The sequence below is a fragment of the Suncus etruscus genome, chromosome 10 (assembly GCF_024139225.1).
Source record: "Suncus etruscus isolate mSunEtr1 chromosome 10, mSunEtr1.pri.cur, whole genome shotgun sequence".
NCBI classification, from domain to species: domain Eukaryota; kingdom Metazoa; phylum Chordata; class Mammalia; order Eulipotyphla; family Soricidae; genus Suncus; species Suncus etruscus.
Genome location: NC_064857.1, coordinates 13,348,483 through 13,371,519, shown reverse-complemented (window position 1 = coordinate 13,371,519; position 23,037 = coordinate 13,348,483). Strand labels below are relative to the sequence as shown.

Genomic DNA, 23,037 nt, shown 5'->3' with positions numbered 1-23,037 from the left:
AACAAATATTCAGTCTACTAATTTGCTGATCATTGTTGGAAAGTAGCTACAAATCTCCTTAAAATAATTAGCATGTAATATTGGTTCAATTAAAGAACATACAGAAATAATTCTGATTAAATTCTTTATCCTCAAGTCCTGTTTTTATGTTAAATTTTCTAAATGAATTTCTGATTTTTAATATTTTTTCTTTCACAATACTATTAGAATGGAATTTCTAGACTCTAATAGAATGGTTTTGATAATGAAGTATCCAATATGCCTATTAAGGGAATAATGGGAATACATATGCATTTCTCAGTTAATGTATGTTGCACAATTATAATTCATCATAAGACCATAGCTATTCTGAATTTTCTTTTTGTTACTACAAAAAATGTGGTCTTATCCCTCAAATTTATCTCTGAAAAAATGGTAGCCTTAAATTTATCTTTTAATGTATGAAAGGCTTAGGCATTTTACAGGACTGAATGAAAGATATTTTTATAAGTACATGCTAAGTGTTTGTAACCAATTTTTCTACAGCATTTAGCAATATCATATTCAACCTTATTAAAACTTAATTTTTAATTAAAGAAAAGCAGCAACAGTTAGGGATTTTGTGATTATTCTATCAACTATTGAAAAATATTAAGTCTATGATGTCTATGCAATAAAATTATTTACCTTTTGGTCATTTGTATTTTTGTTGTTATTGCTTAAGGATTAAAATCTGGTGAGCCAACCATGACTGGCAAGACACAGACCAGCAACGTCACCAATAAGAATGACCCCAAGTCCATCAACTCCCGTGTATTCATCGGCAACCTAAATACAGCCATAGTCAAGAAAAGTGATATTGAAGCCATTTTCTCCAAGTATGGAAAGATAGTTGGATGTTCAGTTCATAAAGGGTATGCATTTGTACAGTATATGAGTGAACGACATGCAAGAGCTGCAGTGGCTGGAGAAAATGCAAGGATCATAGCAGGTCAACCACTTGGTAAGTCATGCACAGCTCAATATTTCACATCATATTTTTCACACATTTGAATAAAGTCTTATCATTTAAAGCCCAACACTACCACAATATCTATATATTTTATTTAAATATAGTGCTTATATAATGTAATATTATTTTCTTATTGAAATAATATGTATTTTTGTCTTACCATTACATTGCTAAATGTAAATGTAATAGTAAGCTTTCATTTTAATGATTTTTACCTTCTAAATTATAGGAAAACTAGGAAACTTCAAAATGTACATCATTTTATATTTATTTGACTTAATGAGGTGTTTATCTTCAAGGAGACATATATGTTACACAAAATATGACTTTGTTTTTAATACGCTTATATTTGATCATAAGGGTTAATAAAGTAAATCTATAGCAAAAATTTTTTTTAGAGCTGGAAAAAAAACATAACCCAATCTAATCAGGAATCTTAATGTATCAGGTCTGTTTGATCATTTATGATTCATATATTTACGTCTAATATCCAATGATCAATATAATGTTTTAAAGAATAGAAAAAACAATCTAATGTATAATGAAAATTTTTTGAAAATTTAGTAATAACAAAATTGAAAATTATATCAGCTTGCCATTCAAACTTATTTTATTATACAAAGTATTCTTCAGTATTTTTCCAGCTATCTAAACTTCAAAGGCCCAGCACATACGTTATGGTTTTTCCATAAAAATTATTTCACTTATTGGCTACTTCATCATAAAAATGAAACTTCCTTTCATAAAATTTTGAAGAAAAATTATGAGTCTTCTTTTTCCACCATAGTAAATTATAATCTGTCACCATATCTTATACATTATGACCAATCAATCCTCTGTTTTAATCTATGCCAAAAATCTTTTTATTCAAGTGGTTAAATGATACTTAAATGATTACAATAATCTTTAACAGGTTTACCTCTTCTCTCTTTCTGCAAAAATGTTTATTTAAAATAAAATTAAAGACTAATCTGTTAGTACAAAGTAGGACTTACTTGCTTTGTATGCAATCACTTTGGCCAACTTGGTTCAATCTCCTACACCACATATGATTCTTGATACGTGATTAGGAATCACTTCTGAGTATAGAACTAGGAATTGATCCAAGCACGCTGAGTGTAATCCAACCTCCTCCATTACTAAATTTAATTAAATTCAATCAATTTAAAAAAAATAATAAAAGACGACCAGAGAAATGGTTGAGTATCAGCCCAAGTGATCTAACACTTGAGCTAACTTCCTGGTTCTCTTTTATGTGCAAAACTCTGATCACTGTCATCAACCTGTCCTCCAGTCCATCATTGAAGGGGGTATTTTGTAAACCTGAAAGTAGTATTCTGACTATAAAAAATATTTTGTTATAATCTGTGCTTTTGCTTTCAAGGATCTCATGCAGAGTAACATTTAGAATCAACATACAAACCTTCAATAATTCTGTAGTTTCATCTTGATTATGGACTTATTTCTGCCTATTTACACAATTTGAATTCCTTTACTTGAAATCTATTTTTTCTATGTTTTTGTAATGAAAGTGTTTTCATAAAAAATAGTTTTTATTTTAATAATGTTGCCTTTCATTTTATTTCCCTGAGTTTATCTAATTTAAAACAATGATCCTGATATTTTAGGCAAAGGCCAAATTTCTAGTTTTATTGGCCCATACTTCTTCAGCCAAATTCTAAATAAGTGTCTTACTTCTATTGTGTCCTTACTTTTGTTTTTGATTTTGGGCATGTACCCAAATTAATAACAATCCATGTCTAGGTCAGTCCTTCACCTTTGTAATTATTTTGATCTCAAGTAATATATTTTGAACTAGGTTTTTGAATATTAATAAACTTACTAGTACTATTAAAATTTTTAATCAATTTATATATTAAGGTGATAATAAAAATAATAGTCTAAAGTAAGTTCTTATAGATTTATGAGATAGGTGGGTTTATATTTAAAATAAAAGAAGGTTCTGCATATGAAAAAATCTGAGATATTTTTTATTTTTAATGATATCTTTATTTAAGCACCATGGTTACAACATATTTATAATTGAGTTTTAGTCATAAAATGTACATCCACTTCACCAGTGCAACTTCCCTGCAACCATTGTCCACCCATTCCCTTCTTTTTCCATCCCACTGCCTGTTTTCAAGACAGGCATTGTATTTCTTTCTTTATTATTGTCATGGTAGCTGTTAGTATAGTTATTCTTCGAACTTCACTTACCACTCCTTGTGATAAGCTTGTTTTCATGGGCTGGTCATTCCAGTTCTCATCTCTGGTCTCTGGATGCTATATTATACTGTCTTTTATTATTCTTAAATCCCACAGATGAGTGAGTGTATTCTGTACTTATCTCTCACCCTCTGACTTCTTTCACTCAACATAGTAATATTCAATATTATCCATGTATAAACAAAATTTGTGACTTTATTTTTTCTAACAGCTGCATAGTATTCCATTGTATAGGTAGATGTACCACAGTTTCTTTAGCCACTCACTGTTGGGCATCTGGGTTGTTTCCAGATACCAGCTAATGAAAAACAGTGTTGCTATGGAACACAAAATTGCAGAGGGAAACACAAAATGGAGCAAGGAAATTCCTCACCAGTGGTGTTGGAACAACTGTTCAGCTACATGCTAAAAAGCAAAGTCAGACCTCTACCTAACACCATACACAAAGGTCAACTCCAAATGGATTAGACCTTGATATCATATCCAAAAACAATAAAGTATATAGAAAAAACACATAAACAAAACACTTCATGACACTGAAACCAATGGCATCTTCAAGGAGAAAACACCATTGTCTAAACAAGTGGAAGCAGAGATAAACAAATGAAAATACATTAAAATATTGGTTTTTGGTTTTTTGTTTTTAGTTTTTGGGCCACATCCAGTCATACTCAGGGTTTGTCCTGGATCTGCAATCAGAAATTGCTCCTAGCAAGCTCAGGTGACCGTATAGGATGCTGAGATTGAACCTGAGTCAGTCATGGGTCATCCGTGTGCAAGGCAAACACTCTACCTCTGTGCTATCACTCGGGTCCCCAAATTATGAAATTTTTAATGGGAAATATTAATAGCTACTATTTTGATTCTTCAAGTAAAAGAAATTTCAATCTGTTGAATTAGAATAATGTGCTGAAAATAGATCATTTTTTTAAAAACCTTTAATTGAAAAATTGATGTTCATAATAAAAATATCTTTGAAATCTATCAGCAGTTTGATGTATGAATTAATATGATAAAACACTAAATGATGGAACATCCACATGGAATCTCCTAGAAGAATTATTGTTTCAAGTTCAGGCAATAAAAGGCAAAGAAGAAAATTAAAGAGGACATGGTAAAAATGAACTTTAATAATAAGGCAGTAAGTGAAGAGGGAGAAAATAGTTTTTATATGTTTGGGTTGGTTATCTATTTGGTAGTCTTGTAGATTGTTAGGATGGTGATGAAGAAATTTCTAAAGGAATAATTTTAGGTAAGAAAATGAGTTTTCAAAATTAAATTAAATTAAATTAATATATTTAGTGAGGTTACTGTAAATTGATGAAGCTAGTCAAGGTTTATGTTTCTAGTAGAAATGTGGACACATAAGTCCAAACTTTTTTTTTTTATGTTTATAAGTCCAAACTTTTAAGAGGCAAAATTTGTGGGTTATCAAGAAAGAGTTAACACCATATAAATGGATAAACTCACCTAAAATATATGTAAAGTGAGAAGAGAGAGTGGCTAAAAAATCAACTTCAGAAAATACTTTGAATCAAAAAAAAAATTTTTTTTTCCTAAAATACCATTGGAGAATTAAATCATCGCTCGTTTCTGGGTGCCAGAGCAAATAGCACAGTAGGTAGTGTTTCACATGCATAAGGCCTACTACGTTTCAATTCCCAGCTTTTCATATGGTCTCCCCAGCATTCCAGAAATGATTTCTGAGCTCTGAGTCAGAAGCAATCCCTAAGCATCACCAGATGCGGCCCCCCCAAACAAAAGCAATCAAACAGTAAAGCTAATTTCTGCTACGTAATCTATTTATTCTAAGCAGTAGTTACAATATTGAGTGGCTCATGGTGACTAAGTCTTAGTTTTAGAATATTTAGAATACCTAAGTCACCTCTTTAAAGTGTAAGTTGTTAAAACCCTCTAAAAATTATATGTGCAAATATTGCTATGTGTTCTATAATTTAACATTTTATTTATGAGAAATTAAACAATATATTTAAAGCCTGAGCTTCTTTCCCAACCAAAGTTGTATATACTGGATTGATCTGCCCAGGTGAACAGAAAAGAAAGAAATCTCCCTTGACAAGTTTCATTATCTTTAATAAAACCATTAGCATGAAATGGATATTTTCCTCAAACCACACTACCCACACAGCTGGGAGGATTTTGCTTAATGGAATGAAGGGATTGAAAATGTGAGAATATGATTTTCATTTATCCATTTTGTAAAATGTTTTATTTTTAGTGAAAATATTTTACAATAATATTTAAATAAGTATTTTATATCTCCTTAACTTTAATAAAATTATATAAGAATATAAGCTACTTTTGAAATTGATGACACCCATGACTAGAGATAGTACATTGAATAGGGTGCTTTTCTTGAAAATGGTGGATCCCAGGATTTATTTCCAGTATATCCTATGGTTACCCAAGCCCTAAACACTGACAAAATAATCAAAATATAATGTACTAAAATAATTAAAAATAAAATAAATTTGTGGCTGGAGCAGTGGCGTAGCAGTAGGTAGGGCATTTGCCTTGCAAACAGCTGACCTAGGACGGACCGCGATTTGATCCCCGGCGTCTCAAATGGTCCCCCAAGCCAGGAACGATTTCTGAGGGCATAGCCAGGAATAACCCCTGAGCGTTGCCAGGTGTGGCCCAAAAACCAAAAACCAAAACAAAAACAAATTAAAAATAAAATAAAATTGATGTACCTAGAATAAATTAAGGTACATAGAATCATGAGAGAGCTTAGAAATAGAAACTCAAAATAATACAATTACACTGTGGATTTTAAAGTAAATAGTTATAAAAGATCTTGGTTAACTTAAACCTTGCATTATTTATAATAACTATTTTGACAAAGGTTCTAAATTCTATAACAGAAAACATGGAAAGGCACTTTGATTTAACATCACAACAATCATAAATAATAATAAATAAATAAACAGTATTTAACTCAAGGAATATATTAAAGCAAAGTTTATTTCACTTTTTCCCTTTAAAGAATAAGGTAGTTAATAATTAAGGTAGGGGACTTTACTTTGGTTAGAATCCTATATATTTACTATTCTGGAGTAATTAAATGAAAACAAATAAATATAATTTTCTTCAAAATACTCGTCTTGATTTTGTCTTAATTAACTAGAATTGTGGTTTATATTGGACTTCTATGATGTAAATATATTTATTTTAAGTATCTTCTGTCACCACTTTTATGCTATTTTCTACGAAAATTATGCCTTTGGTGACATGTCAGATTGTCTTCTAATGTGATTTGAAATCAACGTCATTTTGCTCTATAAAGGCTGCTTACAATTAGGACATAGTGGTATCTGAGTACATTTTTTGGCTACATATCCCCTATCATATGTTTGGAAATATGATAATTGAATATGTAAAAGGATTTCAAGTAAATAAATTGGAAGGAAATGAAAATGTGATTGCATTTCGATTTAATTACTTTATTATTCAAAATAATGAAGTATTGTTCTAATACTTATAAAAAGGATATAATGCAATGCTTCCTGCTCAAAATATGTTTCTATATAACTTATTTTAATAACAAATTAAATTGCCATACTAATATTATATTACAATTTTATTTAATATGGATTTAAAATTTATTAAAATTTAACTTATTTATACATTCTAACCTAAATTCAGGCTCTATAACTTTTTCTTCCCAAAATTGTTCAAGTCAAAGTTTTTAAAAACTTTTAAAATGTTCAATGATGTTCATACTTATATGGAAGGTCACACATAAAGTGTCCTTTTATACCAAAATATGCAGATGCTGGAAACTAAGTCTAGATCAGTGCCAATTTCTGCTGATTGCACTGAGCTGATTATACAGGTTATAAATAAGTATTTGTAATGTCTTTATTTTTAGACTATTTTACTGTTATCCTTTTTCTTATAAGTATAAATTACAGGCCAACCCATAAAGTCTTATTTCCTTTTGTCTCATACTTATACATATAGGTGTATATGCATGGATACATGCATGGATAAATGCTAATATATTATGTCAGGGCAGCTAAACAAAAGCAAAAAAACTTATTTAATCAAACTTAAATTATTAGTTTTATTTTTTGCATAACATTCACAGATGAAAATCAGTTATTATTTTAGGAGAAAATAAACACAAAAAGTTAATGCTCTTTTAGATATCATTTTTTGGTTTCTAAGGAGAGACAGCCAGCAGATAGGCACCTGCACTGAATGCTGCTATTCTGACCAGGTCAGCATCATAAATGGTCTCCAGAGTCTCACCAAGAGTAAATATAATATGTAAAGAGAGCTCTATCATTGAATATCAAATCTAATTGGGGCAAAGAATTCTTAAAATAGACAGTTAAATAGATATGTTCATACCATAAATATCTCCTAAACGATATTTAAAATTAATAAATCAACTTTAAAGAAAATCTAGTTAAATTTCCGAATCCATATCATTCTTGAAGGAATGAAAATGCTTCAGCAGAGAGAAAATTCTGAGAGCAATACTTAGTAAGGACAAAGAGGAAAACAAATCTAATCTTTGTAACAATAAATCAATTTTCTTCTGTGATTAATGGATTTCAAGTGTATTTTCATGTCAACTATTATTTTGCTTCCAGGGTGATCTTTTCAGAATATAAATCTAATTATATAACTCTTTGATTTTTTCCCCCTCCCTCCCTCCAACTCTTTGATTTTTTTTTAAATCAGCAACATCTCATTTTTATCAGAAAACTGAAACAAAACAGAATTTTTGTTGCTACTCACAGTTCTTTTGCTTGATGTGTGCATCGATTTGCACCTCTACACACTAATGTCATTGTTCTTTTCAGCCTTGACATCGGATTCATCCAAATTGACAAAAAATTTGTTCTCTAAACAAATCATCTGCTTTGCTAATCAAGGACTTTGCACATGATCTTTACATGGAATCCCTCACTGTTCCGCATCAATTCCCTACTTCTTCACTCTCTTCACTTAGTTATCATCCTGTAGATCTCAGAAAAAATAATCACTACTTTTAAAAAAAATTTTAAATAGTATCTTTATTTAAACACCGTGATAACAAACATGATTACAGTTGGGTTTCAGTCATAAAAAGAACACCCCTGCTTCACCAGTGAACATTCTCATCACTAATACTCCCATCTCTTCCCCAATCCCACCCCTGTCTGTATTCCAGACAGGCTTTCTACTTCCCTCACTCATTGACATTGTTACCATAGTTCTCAGTGTAGTTAAGAAATCTGACTTTATTTACTCAAACTTAGAATGAATGTTTTAATTATCTTCTAGTATCTTTTCATTTAAGTTATGTACTTATATTTATTACTTTGCAAATTATGTTTTTTATTTCTTTTTATTTATAATATCTTTATTTAAGCATCTTGATTACAAATATGATTGTGATTAGGTTTCAGTTATGTAAAGAACACCCCCCTTCACCAGTGCAACATTCCCACCACCAATGTCCCAAATCTCCTCCATTCCACCCCCTCACCCCTGTACTGTAGGCAGGCTTTCCAGTTCCCTCATTCATTCACATGGTTATGGTAGTTCTCAGTGTAGTTATTTCTATAACTGCACTCACCACTCTTTGTGGTGAGCTTCATGAAGTGAGCTGGAAGTTCCAGCCCTCCTCTCATTGTCTCTTGGGATTTTTGCAAAAATGACTTTTATTTTTCTTAAAATCCATAGATGAGTGAGACTATTCTGCGTCTTTCTCTCTCTCCCTCTGACTTATTTCACTCAGCATGATAGATTCCATGTACATCCACGTATAGAAAAAATTCATGACTTCATCTCTCCTGACGGCTGCATAATATTCCATTTTGTATATGTACAACAGTTTCTTTAGCCATTCATCTGTTGAAGGGCATCTTGGTTGTTTCCAGAGCCTGGCTATTGTAAATAGTGCTGCAATGAATATAGGTGTAAGGAAGGGGTTTTTATATTGTATTTTTGTGTTCCTAGGGTATATTCCTAGGAGTGGTATAGCTGGATCGTATGGGAGCTCGATTTCCAGTTTTTGGAGGAGTCTCCATATCACTTTCCATAAAGGTTGAACTAGACGGCATTCCCACCAGCAGTGGATAAGAGTTCCTTTCTCTCCACATCCCCGCCAACACTGCTTGTTCTCATTCTTTGTGATGTGTGCCATTCTCTGTGGTGTGAGATGGTATCTCATCATTGTTTTGATTTGCATCTCCCTGATAATTAGTGATGAGGAGCATTTTTTCATGTGCCTTTTGGCCATTTGTATTTCTTTTTTATCAAAGTGTCTGTTCATTTCTTCTCCCCATTTTTTGATGGGATTAGATGTTTTTTCTTGTAAAGTTCTGTCAGTGCCCTGTATATTTTTGAGATTAGCCCCTTCTCTGATGGGTGTTGGGTGAATAGTTTCTCCCACTCAGTGGGTGCTTCTTGTATCCTGGGCACTATTTCTTTTGAGGTGCAGAAGCTTCTCAGCTTAATGTATTCCCATCTGTTGATCCTGCTTCCACTTGTTTGGAAAGTGCAGTTTCTCCTTGAAGATGCCTTTAGTCTCAATGTCATGTAGTGTTTTACCTATGTGTTGTTCTATATACCTTATGGTATCAGGTCTGATATCAGACACCTAATTTTTGACAAGGAGCAAGAAATCCTAAGTGGAGCAGAAAAAACCTCTTCAACAAGTTGCTGGCAGAACTGGTTAGCCACTTGCAAAAAAGCAAACATAGACCCCCAGTTAACACCATGTACAAATATTCTTTTTTATTTCTCATTGATAACATTTCCTTGACATGCTTGCTAATATTCATTGAAAAAAACACAGTATAATAAAATGAAGGCTGAGAGGGAAAAAGAATGAAAAAAAGAGGAATAGACAAATTGAAAGTTTCCTAAAAAATAAGTACTGTAGGGGCCGGAAAGATAGCATGTGGAGGTAAGGCATTTGCTTGCATCCAGAAGGATAGTGTTTCGAATCCCGGCATCCCTTCTGGTCCCTGAGCCTGCCAAGAATGATTTCTGAGCGTAGAACCAGGAGTAACCTCTGAACTTTGCTCGGTGTGACCCCAAAACAAAACAAAACAAAGCAAAACAAAATAAGTACTGTAGCTGAAGCTTGAAATGCTATAAAAAGGAAGATATGTTGGGGGCAGAGAAATAGTATATTGGGCAGGGTGCTTGCCTTGCACTTCTAATCCCTATCATCCACCAGCTGTCCACATCAGTCTGACTTCGATGAAAGAAATGCATAGAATCCGGAATCTTTAAATATAGGAACCTGATACCTACAACAGCTAAAATGTGAAAAAGTTTCACCAGGACCATGGAGAATGACTCGGGTTGGACAGACTGGTATGCCTGGGGCCCAGAGTCGGTCTGATGCCAATAAACCTCGAGGGTGAGGCTTTCTTGTAATCAAGCCAAGAATTTTTTTTTCTGTTTTCCCCATATTTTTCTGGGCCTATGCAAACAACGGCGATTGCCCCTGTCACACTTTTACTATTTTTTCTTTAACCCTTATCCTTTAAGAAAAACAAATAAAAAAAAATACTGAACTTAAAAACAAATAACTATAGTAGAATGCCTGTCTCTAATACAGGCAGGGATTGGGAGGGGGGAATGTTACATTGGTGAAGGGGGTTGATCTGTTTGTGACAGTAACCCAACTATAATCATGTTACTTAAATAAAAAATATTAATTAGGGGCCGGGCGGTGGCGCTGGAGGTAAGGTGCCTGCCTTGCCTGCGCTAGCCTAGGACGGACCGCGGTTCGATCCCCCGGCGTCCCATATGGTCCCCCAAGAAGCCAGGAGCAACTTCTGAGCGCATAGCCAGGAGTAACCCCTGAGCGTCACAGGGTGTGACCCAAAAACCAAAAAAAAAAAAAAAAAAAAATTAATTAAAAAAAAGAAAAATTCCTGAGTGCAGAGCCAGGAGTGAACCCTGAGCATTGCCAGTTGTAACCTGCCCCCACCACAAAATATTTATTTTCCTTTGTAAGATATCATCATTCTCTCCACAAAGTCAGAAATTCCAGAGTATTTAATCAGCCTGTTATAATTTTTCTGGTATGATTCAGTTTTTAATAAAGATAAAAATGAACAAAAATGTTATTCAAAGATGATGTAAATGATGCATTTATTTATCTTAAAATTGTATATTAAAATTCTTCCTTAAAATTACCTCATTTTATATTTTGCTCTATTTACTTTTCCATATTTTTACAAGACTTCACCATTGTCACATTCAAACACCAATTACTTTCTTTGATTTTTTTTCACACCAATGATGAGTCATAAGAAATGTGTGAGATATATCTTATTTTAGTGCCTAAGAAATAAAACTTGGACAAATTAACATGCCATATCAGAGAGAAATTACAGAGAGTAAAGTGCTGGTTTGCAAGAAGTCACCTGTATTTGACCCTAATATTGTATATGGCCCCCAGTAAAATCATAAGTGAACCCTACAACATAAAAAAAGAAGTAAGCTTTGAGTACTGATGTATATTCCAAAACCTCTATCTCCCCAAAATAAATTAATTTACTGTTTATCATACAAATGGTGATGCAGAATATTAGACACATATGTTATTGTGTACTTTATCATCTAATCCTAAATATCGTTCTGAGAATGACAAGATTCTATCAAAGATTATCATTTAAATCAGTCTTAAGCCAAGACTGTTTTGCAAATAATGGAACAGGAAGTCCTTATTTTTTTTGCATTGTATTTGAAGTAGAATTGTCAACTTATTTGATCTTTCTCATTAGATGAATATTATGCATTATATTAGTCAGTTCTACTAGCTGTCAACCTTGACATTTTAAAATTTAATGTAATTAAATTTTCACTCATCATCAGGGAGATCCAAATCAAGACAACAATGAGATACCACCTCACACCAGTGAGGTTGGCTCACATCAAAAATAATGGGAACAACCTTTGTTGGAGAGGATGTGGTATGAAAGGAACTCTCATTCATTGCTGGTGGGAATGCCCCTTGGTCCAACATCTATGGAGAAAAGTCTGGAGAGTGCTCAAAGAACTCAGAATTGAGCTGCCATTTGACCCAGCAATTGCTCTCCTAGGCATATATCCCCAAGATGGAAAGACATTCATTCCAAAATACGTATGCACCCCACTATTTATTGCAGCACTCAGTATAATAGCCAAATCTTGGAACCAACCTCGATGTCCAACAACAGATGAATGGATCATTAAGATGTGGTACATATATACAATGGAATATTACATGGCAGTTAGAAATGATACAATCAGACTTTGCAGCAACGTGGATGGACCTAGATCATGTTATGTTAAACGAAGTAAGTCAGAAGACAAAAGAAAAACACAGAATGGTAGCACTATTCTGAAACACCTAGAATACATAAAAAACAAAAAAAGGACATTGAAGAAGCATAACTGCTAGAACCACAAAGAAAGACTTCATAAACTCCATTCCCTGATCTGCACAGCCACCAAGATCTCTAAAAACAGGTCTGATTTTACCATCCAAGATAAAGTAGAAGTCTTCCACATACCACGAAAGCAGCAAGAGGAGAATAAATGATCTATTTTTTTTTTTGACGTCTTTATTTTGGTGTGGAGATTACGGTTGATGTCTCCAGAAAAAAAAAATAATAAAATAAAATAAAATTTAATGTAATAGAAACTGTACCTTCCTCAGAACAACTATAAAATACAATCAGTGTTCTGGATATAGAGTAAGGATAGCAGACTCTATTCTCTTTATCTCAAGGATTAGACTATTGGATCTTGTTTTTAATCTTTCAGATTTTAGCTACAATGAATAAAGTAATAAGAAGCTGAATGAGATAGAAGATGGTATTTTGGGTGTTTATGATTCAAACCAGAAAGTGGTGCTCTTGTTTCTTTTATCATAATTAGAAGCAAGTGAGGTTAGGTCGGAACATCCACCTGTAACCGATAAGAAACAGCTAGAATATAAAATTTTAGCAAGAGATTAGTTTCTCTGTGGCATGAAGTCAGTAAACTTGAAGAATTCATTTATTAGTAATCAGTTTAAGCTTGTGAAAAGTAAACAGTAATGATTATTTTAGAACAGGGTGCAGAAATCATGCTCTAATGTTCTTAGAAATTTGTCTGCCTATAATTACTTTTTGGTTAAAAATACCCAGATTTTACATTATAAATTATTCTGTCATGGAACATCTAGAATTTAGAACTACACTATTATGAATGTTTTTAAAAAGAAGACATGGGTATGCCACCATGAATAGATAATAATTTGTGAGAATAAAAGGTTATTTATAGGCTTGATGGAATATGATTTTGGAAGGAGAAATATTTAAAATTAATTAAAAATATGAGTAGGTAAAAAAATAATTCCTAACAATTTCCCTTTGCTCTAATTAAGACAGAAGTGAAAAGAACAGCCTTGAATCTGAAAATAAGGTGTTGTGAAGGTAAATAAAATGATGCCACATTATGAAAGCTCTTGAATATCATATCAAAAAATTTAATAGTTATATTTATAATATTGTTAATATAATAAAGAGTAACTTAAAATAGTATATTGTATGTTTTAAATATCAATTAACCTGTTATTTTTATAATTCTGTTATTTAATATGTATATTAATTACCTCTGTGTCAAGTTATTAAATTTTCATCATTTTTAATTATAAATTATTGATTTATCTTCTATTCTATCAAAGACATATCATATGTAAGGTCATTTAAAATAAACACTATACTCAGAATTGTTGTAGTTGTTGCAGGCTTTATGTTGAATATTTCATAAGTGCTTACTTTTTTAAGATATATATTTGGTATATACAATGTTTTGTAATAAATATATATACATAAATACACATCTTTAGATACATATCCTATTCTTGACAGTATTGAATTGAATTTTGTTGCCTTTGGGAGGCTGTTTACCTGATTGTATTGTTTTATTTGGTAGCATAAATGGTAATAATAGGTGGTATTAATAACTACCTAGTAGTTTTGAAAACATTTCCTCCCAGTGATAATAATTAAAAAAATTTCAAATTTTCCCAGGAGCCACTGGGAGACATAAATCATGTCTAGTTAAGAATTATCTCTTTATAAAATGAAAAAGAATTACCTCTTTAGAACAATCATAATAAAGTAGAATCCATTAATTAAGAGATGTTCAAATGATTTTAATAATATATTTTTATAAAGAAACATATTATTTTGATAATTATTTATAACTTACACTAATAATGGAACTGTTGTTGTCCAGAAAACAAATATTACTATATTAATTGGGGATAATTAAAATATCATACTTATGCTTATGAATATAAATCACTATGTGTCATGTTTTTTTTTAATAATTAAAATCTCAAGCACCACCTTGCATGCAGTCAAACCAGGTTCAATCCCCAGCAACCTATATGGCTCCCAACTCCCCAGGAGTAACACCTGAAATCAGACCAAGTAAACCCTGTGCATAACTGGTTGTAGCCAAACTACAAACTGAAATAAAATTTTATTTTGTGTTTTGAAACAGCACAAACACCAAAATAAAATTGATCTTTCCATTCATTTGCATGCTTTTATTTTTATTTAAAGTACCATTATTTAAAAATGATTGATAGCTGATGTTGGCATATTTACATCTTTGCTAATTTGAAACTAGAAAAATTCTTTTTAAAAGGCCTTTTTTTTCATATCTATAAAGTGTTTTTAGGTATTTTAATTTTATCAGACTTCCACTTATTCAAACATTTCAGATCACCACAAGGAATTACAAAAAAATTTAAAAGGAACAAACTATTATATAAAAATACTCAGTACTTAGGCTACTCAGATGCTCCAAAATTATGTTCAAATATTTTTATTCAACATTACAAATAGAAGCTTGCTAAAGCAAAGAAAGTGAGAATTTCAGCCCAACTGGTTTATGTTTTCTCTTGCAAATGCATTAGTTCTATTGTTCATATATCCTTTGCCATTTTGATAAGTCTGATTATCCTAGATATGTGTTCAGACAAAAATTTTATATGATATTTGAACATTCAGTAAAGGAAAATGGACTGCAATGTAAGGAGAAATAATTTGTACGACATCTATATCATAACTTCCAGAGAAATGTACAAACCTTTTAGAGGAATTTAAGATAAGAAAATTTTAAAACAGACAAAGACTGCTTCTCATAATAAAGACCATTAAAAAAGCACCATAATATAAATCTATTTGATATACAATAATGAACTAAAAATTAATAAAAGCTTTTTTTCTGTTTCTAAAGGACACATGCAATAATGATTTCTTAACGTTACAGCTTAAGGAAGTGTAAACTTCTCAATACATAACTTATGAATTGGTCCTTTAAGATAATTGAATATGATTTACAATGAGTGCATGACATTTGGTTAATAAACCCTTGAAATTTTTTCTTTAAAACTATGCACCATAAATATTTCCCTTCTTCATTAAGAAATTATTTACACAAACCCATGTTTTAAACAGCTAATATTCCAATCAAATTTAACCATATAAATATGAGAGTCTTGTATACTGTACATGAGTTGACATATGAAGAGTTTCTTAGGAGATCATCATCACGTCACTTCTATTTCCAATTTTCTTTCTTTCTTTTCTTTTCTTTTTTTTGGTATTTTTGGGCCACACCTGTTTGATGCTCAGGGGTTACTCCTGGCTAAGTGCTCAGAAATTGACCCTGGCTTTGGGGGGACCATATGGGACACTGGGAATCGAACCACAGTCCTTTCTTGCCTTGCTTACAAGGCAGACACCTTACCTCTAGCACCACCTCTCTGGTCCCCTATTTCCAATTTTCATGTTTGATTAATTTGCCATTCTAAGAAAATATGTCTCTTTCGTTCTTTTTTTTTTATTTTGGGGCCACACCAGGTGTCCCTCAAGGGTTACTCCTGGCTCTGTGCTCAGAAATCGCTACTGGCAGGCACGGGGGACTCTATGGGGATCGAACCGAGGTCCTTCCTGGGTCAGCTGCGTGCAAGACAAACGCTTTAATATGCTATCATTCCGGCCCGAAAATATATTTCTTAAATTTTTTGTGTATGATAGTTTTATCCATAACCTTCACTAGACTACATTTCAAGAATTTATTTGCTCACGTTTTGAAAATTAAAGATAACTTTAATTCTGAACAGGAAGGCAAGATTTTACCTTGAAGTGCTGACCGGAATTCAATCCCCACACCGCAGTTGATAGATATCCTGAGGACTGATGCGTGAGTGCAGGATCTGGAGTCAACTTAATCACAATGTGATTCAGAAACCAAATATGCATATATTTTGCATAATACATGTGATATATATCATATAGAAAATATATAGTTTTTGACATATATATCCTTAATTCTACTATGCAAGGTAGACAAAGACATAATATTCATTTATTGAGAAGTATTCATCTACTTTCTTCCATCTTTATTCTTATCCTCCACTGTTTTCGGATAATACGTGTTAAAAACAATAAAACAATACTTAATCGGCTGAAACGTGCAACATACATTTCAGGTTCCAGTAATTAAAGGAGCTATTTAATATGCTGTAAGCACGTTCTAATTAGCAAACTTCCACAATAGCATGAATTATAAAGCTAACGGCTTGTTAGTCAGTGAGATCTGTGGCTCCTCATATGAAATAAAGCCTCTGGGATTTTCATCAGTCTTTAAATTAGGTTAGTTAACAAAATCACTGAACCTAAGTTGGTGAAAGCAGAGAAAAATTTATGTTAATATTTATGAAAAATTTCACAGAATAACAGGTTTTTTTAGTTTAAATAGCATACAACAAAGTTACATAAATATATATATGTAGTATGTAGGTGGATAGAGTTAGATAGATCGTATAACATAGAATACATTATGTTGTATTTCAATCTTGTAAATCAAATATATGTCAATGGAGAATTCACCTCATCATACTGATGTAATATGCATATTCAATCCTTATGCATTTCAAGTAAGCTTGCAAAGAGTTGCCTTGAATTGTGACCTTCTCTTTTGTAACCTAGAATTTTTACAGTCACACCCATAGCTTAGGTATTGTTACTGTTATACTATGCTTCATGATTAAAATTATTCTTTACCTCTGGCTAATTTTACCTCATAAATTCCCCTGCTCAAAAAATTAAACTTGTTGCACTCCTGCAAGAAACGTTCTGATCCCACATTCTCTGTGTGTGGTTTCATTTATTTTATATTTCATATTTCTCCATACATCAGTCCGGGAAACCCACTCTCCCTGAAGTGGATTCACCAAAATTGCACTGGTGCTGCAAGACAAGCCGCTTGCAGCATACCACCCCATGTTAAACTCTAAGATATATACATAAATAATAACCAATAAAAATCAAAATATAGTGGAATGTAAAGGAGAATAATAGGCAAAACTAAAATAGATGATTACCCTTAAAATAATTTAACTGTGGAGTAAAATATGTGTAACACAAAGTCACATGAAAACTGAAATTGAGAAAAAATGGTAAAATATGATATAAGGCCAAGAACCATAAAACAGGATCAAAATATTGTGAATTTATGGGGTTATTATAAAAGAAGATGTATAATATAAAATAGTCTAAACAGAAGCAGGAATATACAGATAAACATAATACAAATAACAATACCAACACCACTATAAATTCTTCTGGTAGGTAGCTTGATTCATAACCAACAATGTTCAGATGCTCCTCAAAACGATTTTCAGTATTCACATGTGGGGTCATGCATGACTTAGTATATGGAAGGCAAATCTTTGTTTAAGAATATTTTAAGGGGCCGGGCGGTGGCGCTAAAGGTAAGGTGCCTGCCTCACCTGCGCTAGCCTAGGACGGACCGTGGTTCGATCCCCCGGCGTCCCATATGGTCCCCCAAGCCAGGAGCGACTTCTGAGCGCATAGCCAGGAGTAACCCCTGAGCGTCACCGGGTGTGGCCCAAAAACCAAAAAAAAAAAAAAAAAAAAAAAAAAAAGAATATTTTAAATATTGGGGCCAGATAGATAGCATGGAGGTAAGGCATTTGCCTTTGACGCAGAACGTCAGTGGTTGGAATCCTGGCATCCCATATGGTCCCCTGAGCCTGCCAGGAGCGATTTCTGAGCATAGAGTGAGGAGTAACCTCTGAGCACTGCCAGGTGTGAACCAAAATCAAACAAACAAGAATATTTTAAATATTTTACAGGTATGGACAAACATATTTCTTGAAAATATAAGTTTGTATTTAAAGAGCTCTTGGAAACTAAATGAGGTGGTAATAATTAGAATATTAATTTTAAGGACATTTTGCTACATTTTTTAAATTTACTAGATCTAAACTGAAACATATAAATAGAATTTAAAATTTTCAGAGGTTTGAAAGAAATGCTTAATAGCATAGACTTTCTCTGAACCTTTTCATATGATAGTCCTAAACTGTCCTTTTACTGACTACACAGTTAGGAACACATTACTAATGGTTTCTGTGTTCTTCTTTTTTATAAAATGAAGATAATCATAAACAAGCAAAATTGTTATTAAGGATAAATAAATTAATGTGCAAAAATGCCCAAAATATTTTGTATCTGGCCCAGATTTTAATCATTTTGAAAAGTAGAATAATATTTTATCAATTATATACCACAGATTTGTTTTATCAAATTACCTGTTGAGGAACATATAGGTTAAATGTTTAATGTAAAGTTAATGTTTCATTTTAGGCTTATGAATTTAGGCTAAAATTTCATGTTTTGGTATCTGTGAGTAATGCTGCTACAAAATAATCATCTGTAAACTAGTATCTTTATATCTATTAAATATTGAAAAGTGCTTCTGCTAAAACAGGGGTCTCAAACTCAATTTACCTGGAGGCTGTAGGAGGCAAAGTCGGGGTGAGGCAGGGCTGCATAAAGGATTTCACACAAAAAAAAATGTCCTCAAACGTCATTATTAACAGTTTTAATTATTTCTTCTGAACATGAATAGAACATTGAGTGAAGATCATGAACTGTTCTTTTGAACATGACATCTTTTGCCTATTCCTTGCTGCCAGAGACTTGACAGCGCTTCTTCTCACAAATCTGAACCACATTTGGCTTTAGAGAGGAAGCAGCTGAGACCCTCAGTATGGCTTGAAGATGATCATCATTAAGTCTAGACCTGTACTTTGACTTATTGAAGTTCAATGTGGAGAATAACTTTTCATACAAATATGTGCTCCCAAAAAGACACATGGTGCGCTTGAACATTCGGGAAAGGTCAGGGAAGTTGGGAGGCAATTCTCTCAAAAATTGCCCAAGCATGTCTGCTTTTCCACTAATCTCCCTGAACTTGGCTTTGAGATCAGAGTTGCATTGCAGGTCAATGAGCTCCATTTGAAGCACAGGAGGGTCATCTTGCATATCAAAGGAAAAGGGGTCCACAAAAATTTGGAAAGTGGCTCTGTGCTTTTTGAAGTCTGCAAATCTGTGATCAAATTCCTTCTCTAGCTTAAAAATAGCATCAACATATTTCTCACCACTGAATGGTAGCCTTCATCCATAAGTTCCTTGCATGCTGGGAAATGGCAAAGGTTTGTTTGAAAGGGATTTCTATAACACAAGTTTTGTGGAGAATGCTCTCACGTTGTCATAGGCAGCACTGATAAGCTGCCCTGGGCCTTGTAACATCTTGTTTAGTACATTCAGCTTATGTGTGATGTCAATAAGAAAAGCTAAGTCCATGAGCCTTTTGTGATCACTCAACTTAGAAAGAGCATTCCCTTCCTTCTCCATGAAGGCTTTCACTTCTTCTCTCAACTCAAAAAATCTTTTCAGGACATTTCCCCTGCTGAGCCAACGTACCTTAGTGAAATAGAGCACATCTCCATAATTTGACTCCATTTCCTCTAAAAATTTATGGAACCTCCTGTGTTTTAAGCCCCTGGATCTGATTTAGTTGATGCATTTCACAACAACAGACATCACATTGTCACACAGCAGGCATTTACTGCAAAGGGCCTGCTGATGGATAATGCAGTGAAAAGCAATGGCCTTCTCTACAGCCTCCTCTTCAAGTTTTTTTGAACAAGTGCCACCAGTCCATTTTTCCTCCCTGTCATCGATGGCACTCTATCAGTTATTTTTCCAACAAACCTCTACCATGGCAAACCTGCATTCTCAATGGCATCACACAGATGCCAAAATATCTCATTAACGGTGGTCTGGCCATGCATTGGAATTATTGTGAGCAGCTCTCTGTCAATTCAAAATTGTAATCAACACCACAGACATAAATTGTGAGCTGCATAGTGTCTGTTATATCTGTGCCCTCATCAAGAGCAACTGAATATGTATCAAAACATTTGGCTTTCTCACACAGATGATAAATGTCACTTGACATGTCAGAAATGCGCTCTGCCACAGTGTTGGCAGAAAGGCTGATTTTGCTAAACTGACCTTTCTTTCTGAACAGATAATACATGCAGCCTGTAACATGCATTATTTTTTAACAAACTCTCCTTTTGTGAATGGTTTCCCTGCCTTAGCACTCATCTCACTAACCATGTAACTAGTTTTGACTGATGCAACATTCTCTTTGGTTGCTTTCTTGAAGAAATCTTGTTGCCTCATTAGACATGCTTTAAAACTGGCAACCGTTTGGCTCTCTCATTTCTTTGATATTTTGCACATTCCTCAGCATGTTTAGTTGAATAATGGCGTTTCAAGTTGTATTCCTTGTGCACTGCAACTTTCTCTGAGCAAATAAGACATGTTGGGATGCCCCTGTACTCAACAAAGAAATACTGTGTCTCCACATTTCCTGAAATTGTCTTTGCTCGTCATCAATCTTTCTCTTCACTGCAGTATTTGTTGAAGTCATGATGAAGGTATGACAAACTCTAATTTTGTAAGAAACTTCTCTCCCTTCTCTCCCTTAGGCCTCGATAATGCAAGGGACAGCGGGCAAAAGCAGCTCAAATGATGTCTGTGCTAGGTGCAATGTATTAGCAATTATTCACTTACCAAATATTCGCAATAAAAAATTGCATTAGTAAGAAAAAAATCGCAAAAAATTGCACGAAACATTTGCTTACCCTGAATGGAACTGCTCGGGGTATGCAAATGTTTAATGCAATTTTTTTCTTATTAATTTGATTTTATTGTGATTATTCGGTAAGCAAATAATCACGAATACTGTGATATTTGAAGGCGGTTGTATGGAGGGCTGCATGCTTGCACTCGCAGGCCACGAGTGCGAGACCCCTGTATTAAAACATAAATTCCATTTGTATTTAATTAGTTTGTTAGTTGTTGCCTTTGCAAAATTTGTAATTGTTTGAAGGTCAAATCCAATACAGGAAGTGTTAAGGATTGCCAAAAAGTGATGTGGATCTAACCTACAATTTTATTTACATGTGTAAGGAATATATTCTACCACTTTTTAAGAAATCTGAGTTTTCTATGGAATTTATATTCATATTAATTTTTCTCCAATGGCTTCCTTTTTCTCTCCATACTCAACAAGTTTGTTATTTATCATATTTTGATTTAGACCAATCTTGCCAGTGTGAAGTATGATTTTTGTTATTTTTTTATAAATTTATTTAAACACCTTAATTACATACATGATTGTGTTTGGGTTTCAGTCATGTAAAGAACACCACCCATCACCAGTGCAACATTCCCATCACCAATGTCCCAAGTCTCCCTTCGCCCCACCCGACCCCCGCCTGTACTCTAGACAGGCTCTCCATTTTCCTCATATATTCTCATTATTAGGACAGTTCAAAATGTAGTTATTTCCCTAACTAAACTCATCACTCTCTGTGGTGAGCTTCCTGAGGTGAGCTGGAACTTCCAGCTCTTTTCTCTTTTGTGTCTGAAAATTATTATTACAAGGGTGTCTTTCATTTTTCTTAAAACCCATAGATGAGTGAGACCATTCTGCGTTTTTCTCTCTCTCTCTGACTTATTTCACTCAGCATAATAGATTCCGTGTACATCCATGTATAGGAAAATTTCATGACTTAATCTCTCCTGACAGCTGCATAATATTCCATTGTGTATATGTACCACAGTTTCTTTAGCCATTCGTCTGTTGAAGGGCATCTTGGTTGTTTCCAGAGTCTTGCTATGGTAAATAGTGCTGCAATGAATATAGGTGTAAGGAAGGGGTTTTTGTATTGTATTTTTGTGTTCCTAGGGTATATTCCTAGGAGTGGTATAGCTGGATCATATGGGAGCTCGATTTCCAGTTTTTGGAGGAATCTCCATATCGCTTTCCATAAAGGTTGAACTAGACAGCATTCCCACCAGCAGTGGATAAGAGTTCCTTTCTCTCCACATCCCCGCCAACACTGTTAATTCTCATTCTTTGTGATGTGTGCCATTCTCTGGGGTGTGAGGTGGTATCTCATCATTGTTTTGATTTGCATCTCCCTGATGATTAGTGATGTGGAACATTTTTTCATGTGTCTTTTGGCCATGTGTATTTCTTCTTTGTCAAAGTGTCTGTTCATTTCTTCTCCCCATTTTTTGATGGGGTTAGTTTTGATTTGCCTTTCCCTAATAATCAGTGATTTTATGCACTATTTAATTTGTATATGAGTAACAATTTCATTCTTTGTCTAAAGTCATTTACAAAGATTATGACATTGTTGTTAGAAACTTTGTTTTGCTAGAAAGAGATAAATTTCCAAATAAGAGCATAGCTGATTAACAAGATAAAATCAGATAAGGTAAGCTTTCAGTCACCCATTGTGAGGATTTATGATGATAAGTTTAAGTCTAAAAATTCAGTGATAGTTTGAAGTAAAGAAAGAGGCCAGAACAATAGCACAGTGGATAGGGTATTTC

The 23,037-nt window shown here is 33.3% G+C and overlaps 1 protein-coding gene across 5 annotated transcripts in view; it reads left to right on the top strand.

Moving 5' to 3' along the window:
* RALYL (RALY RNA binding protein like) overlaps positions 1–23,037 on the top strand; it is a 712,684-nt gene that overhangs the window by 320,859 nt on the left and 368,788 nt on the right. For all 5 annotated transcript variants that reach the window (XM_049782024.1, XM_049782022.1, XM_049782028.1 and 2 more), the window contains exon 2: positions 704–982. In XM_049782024.1, the coding sequence (XP_049637981.1) occupies positions 727–982 (256 nt within the window). In that variant the 5' untranslated portion in view covers positions 704–726. The remainder of the gene's footprint in view (positions 1–703; positions 983–23,037) is intronic.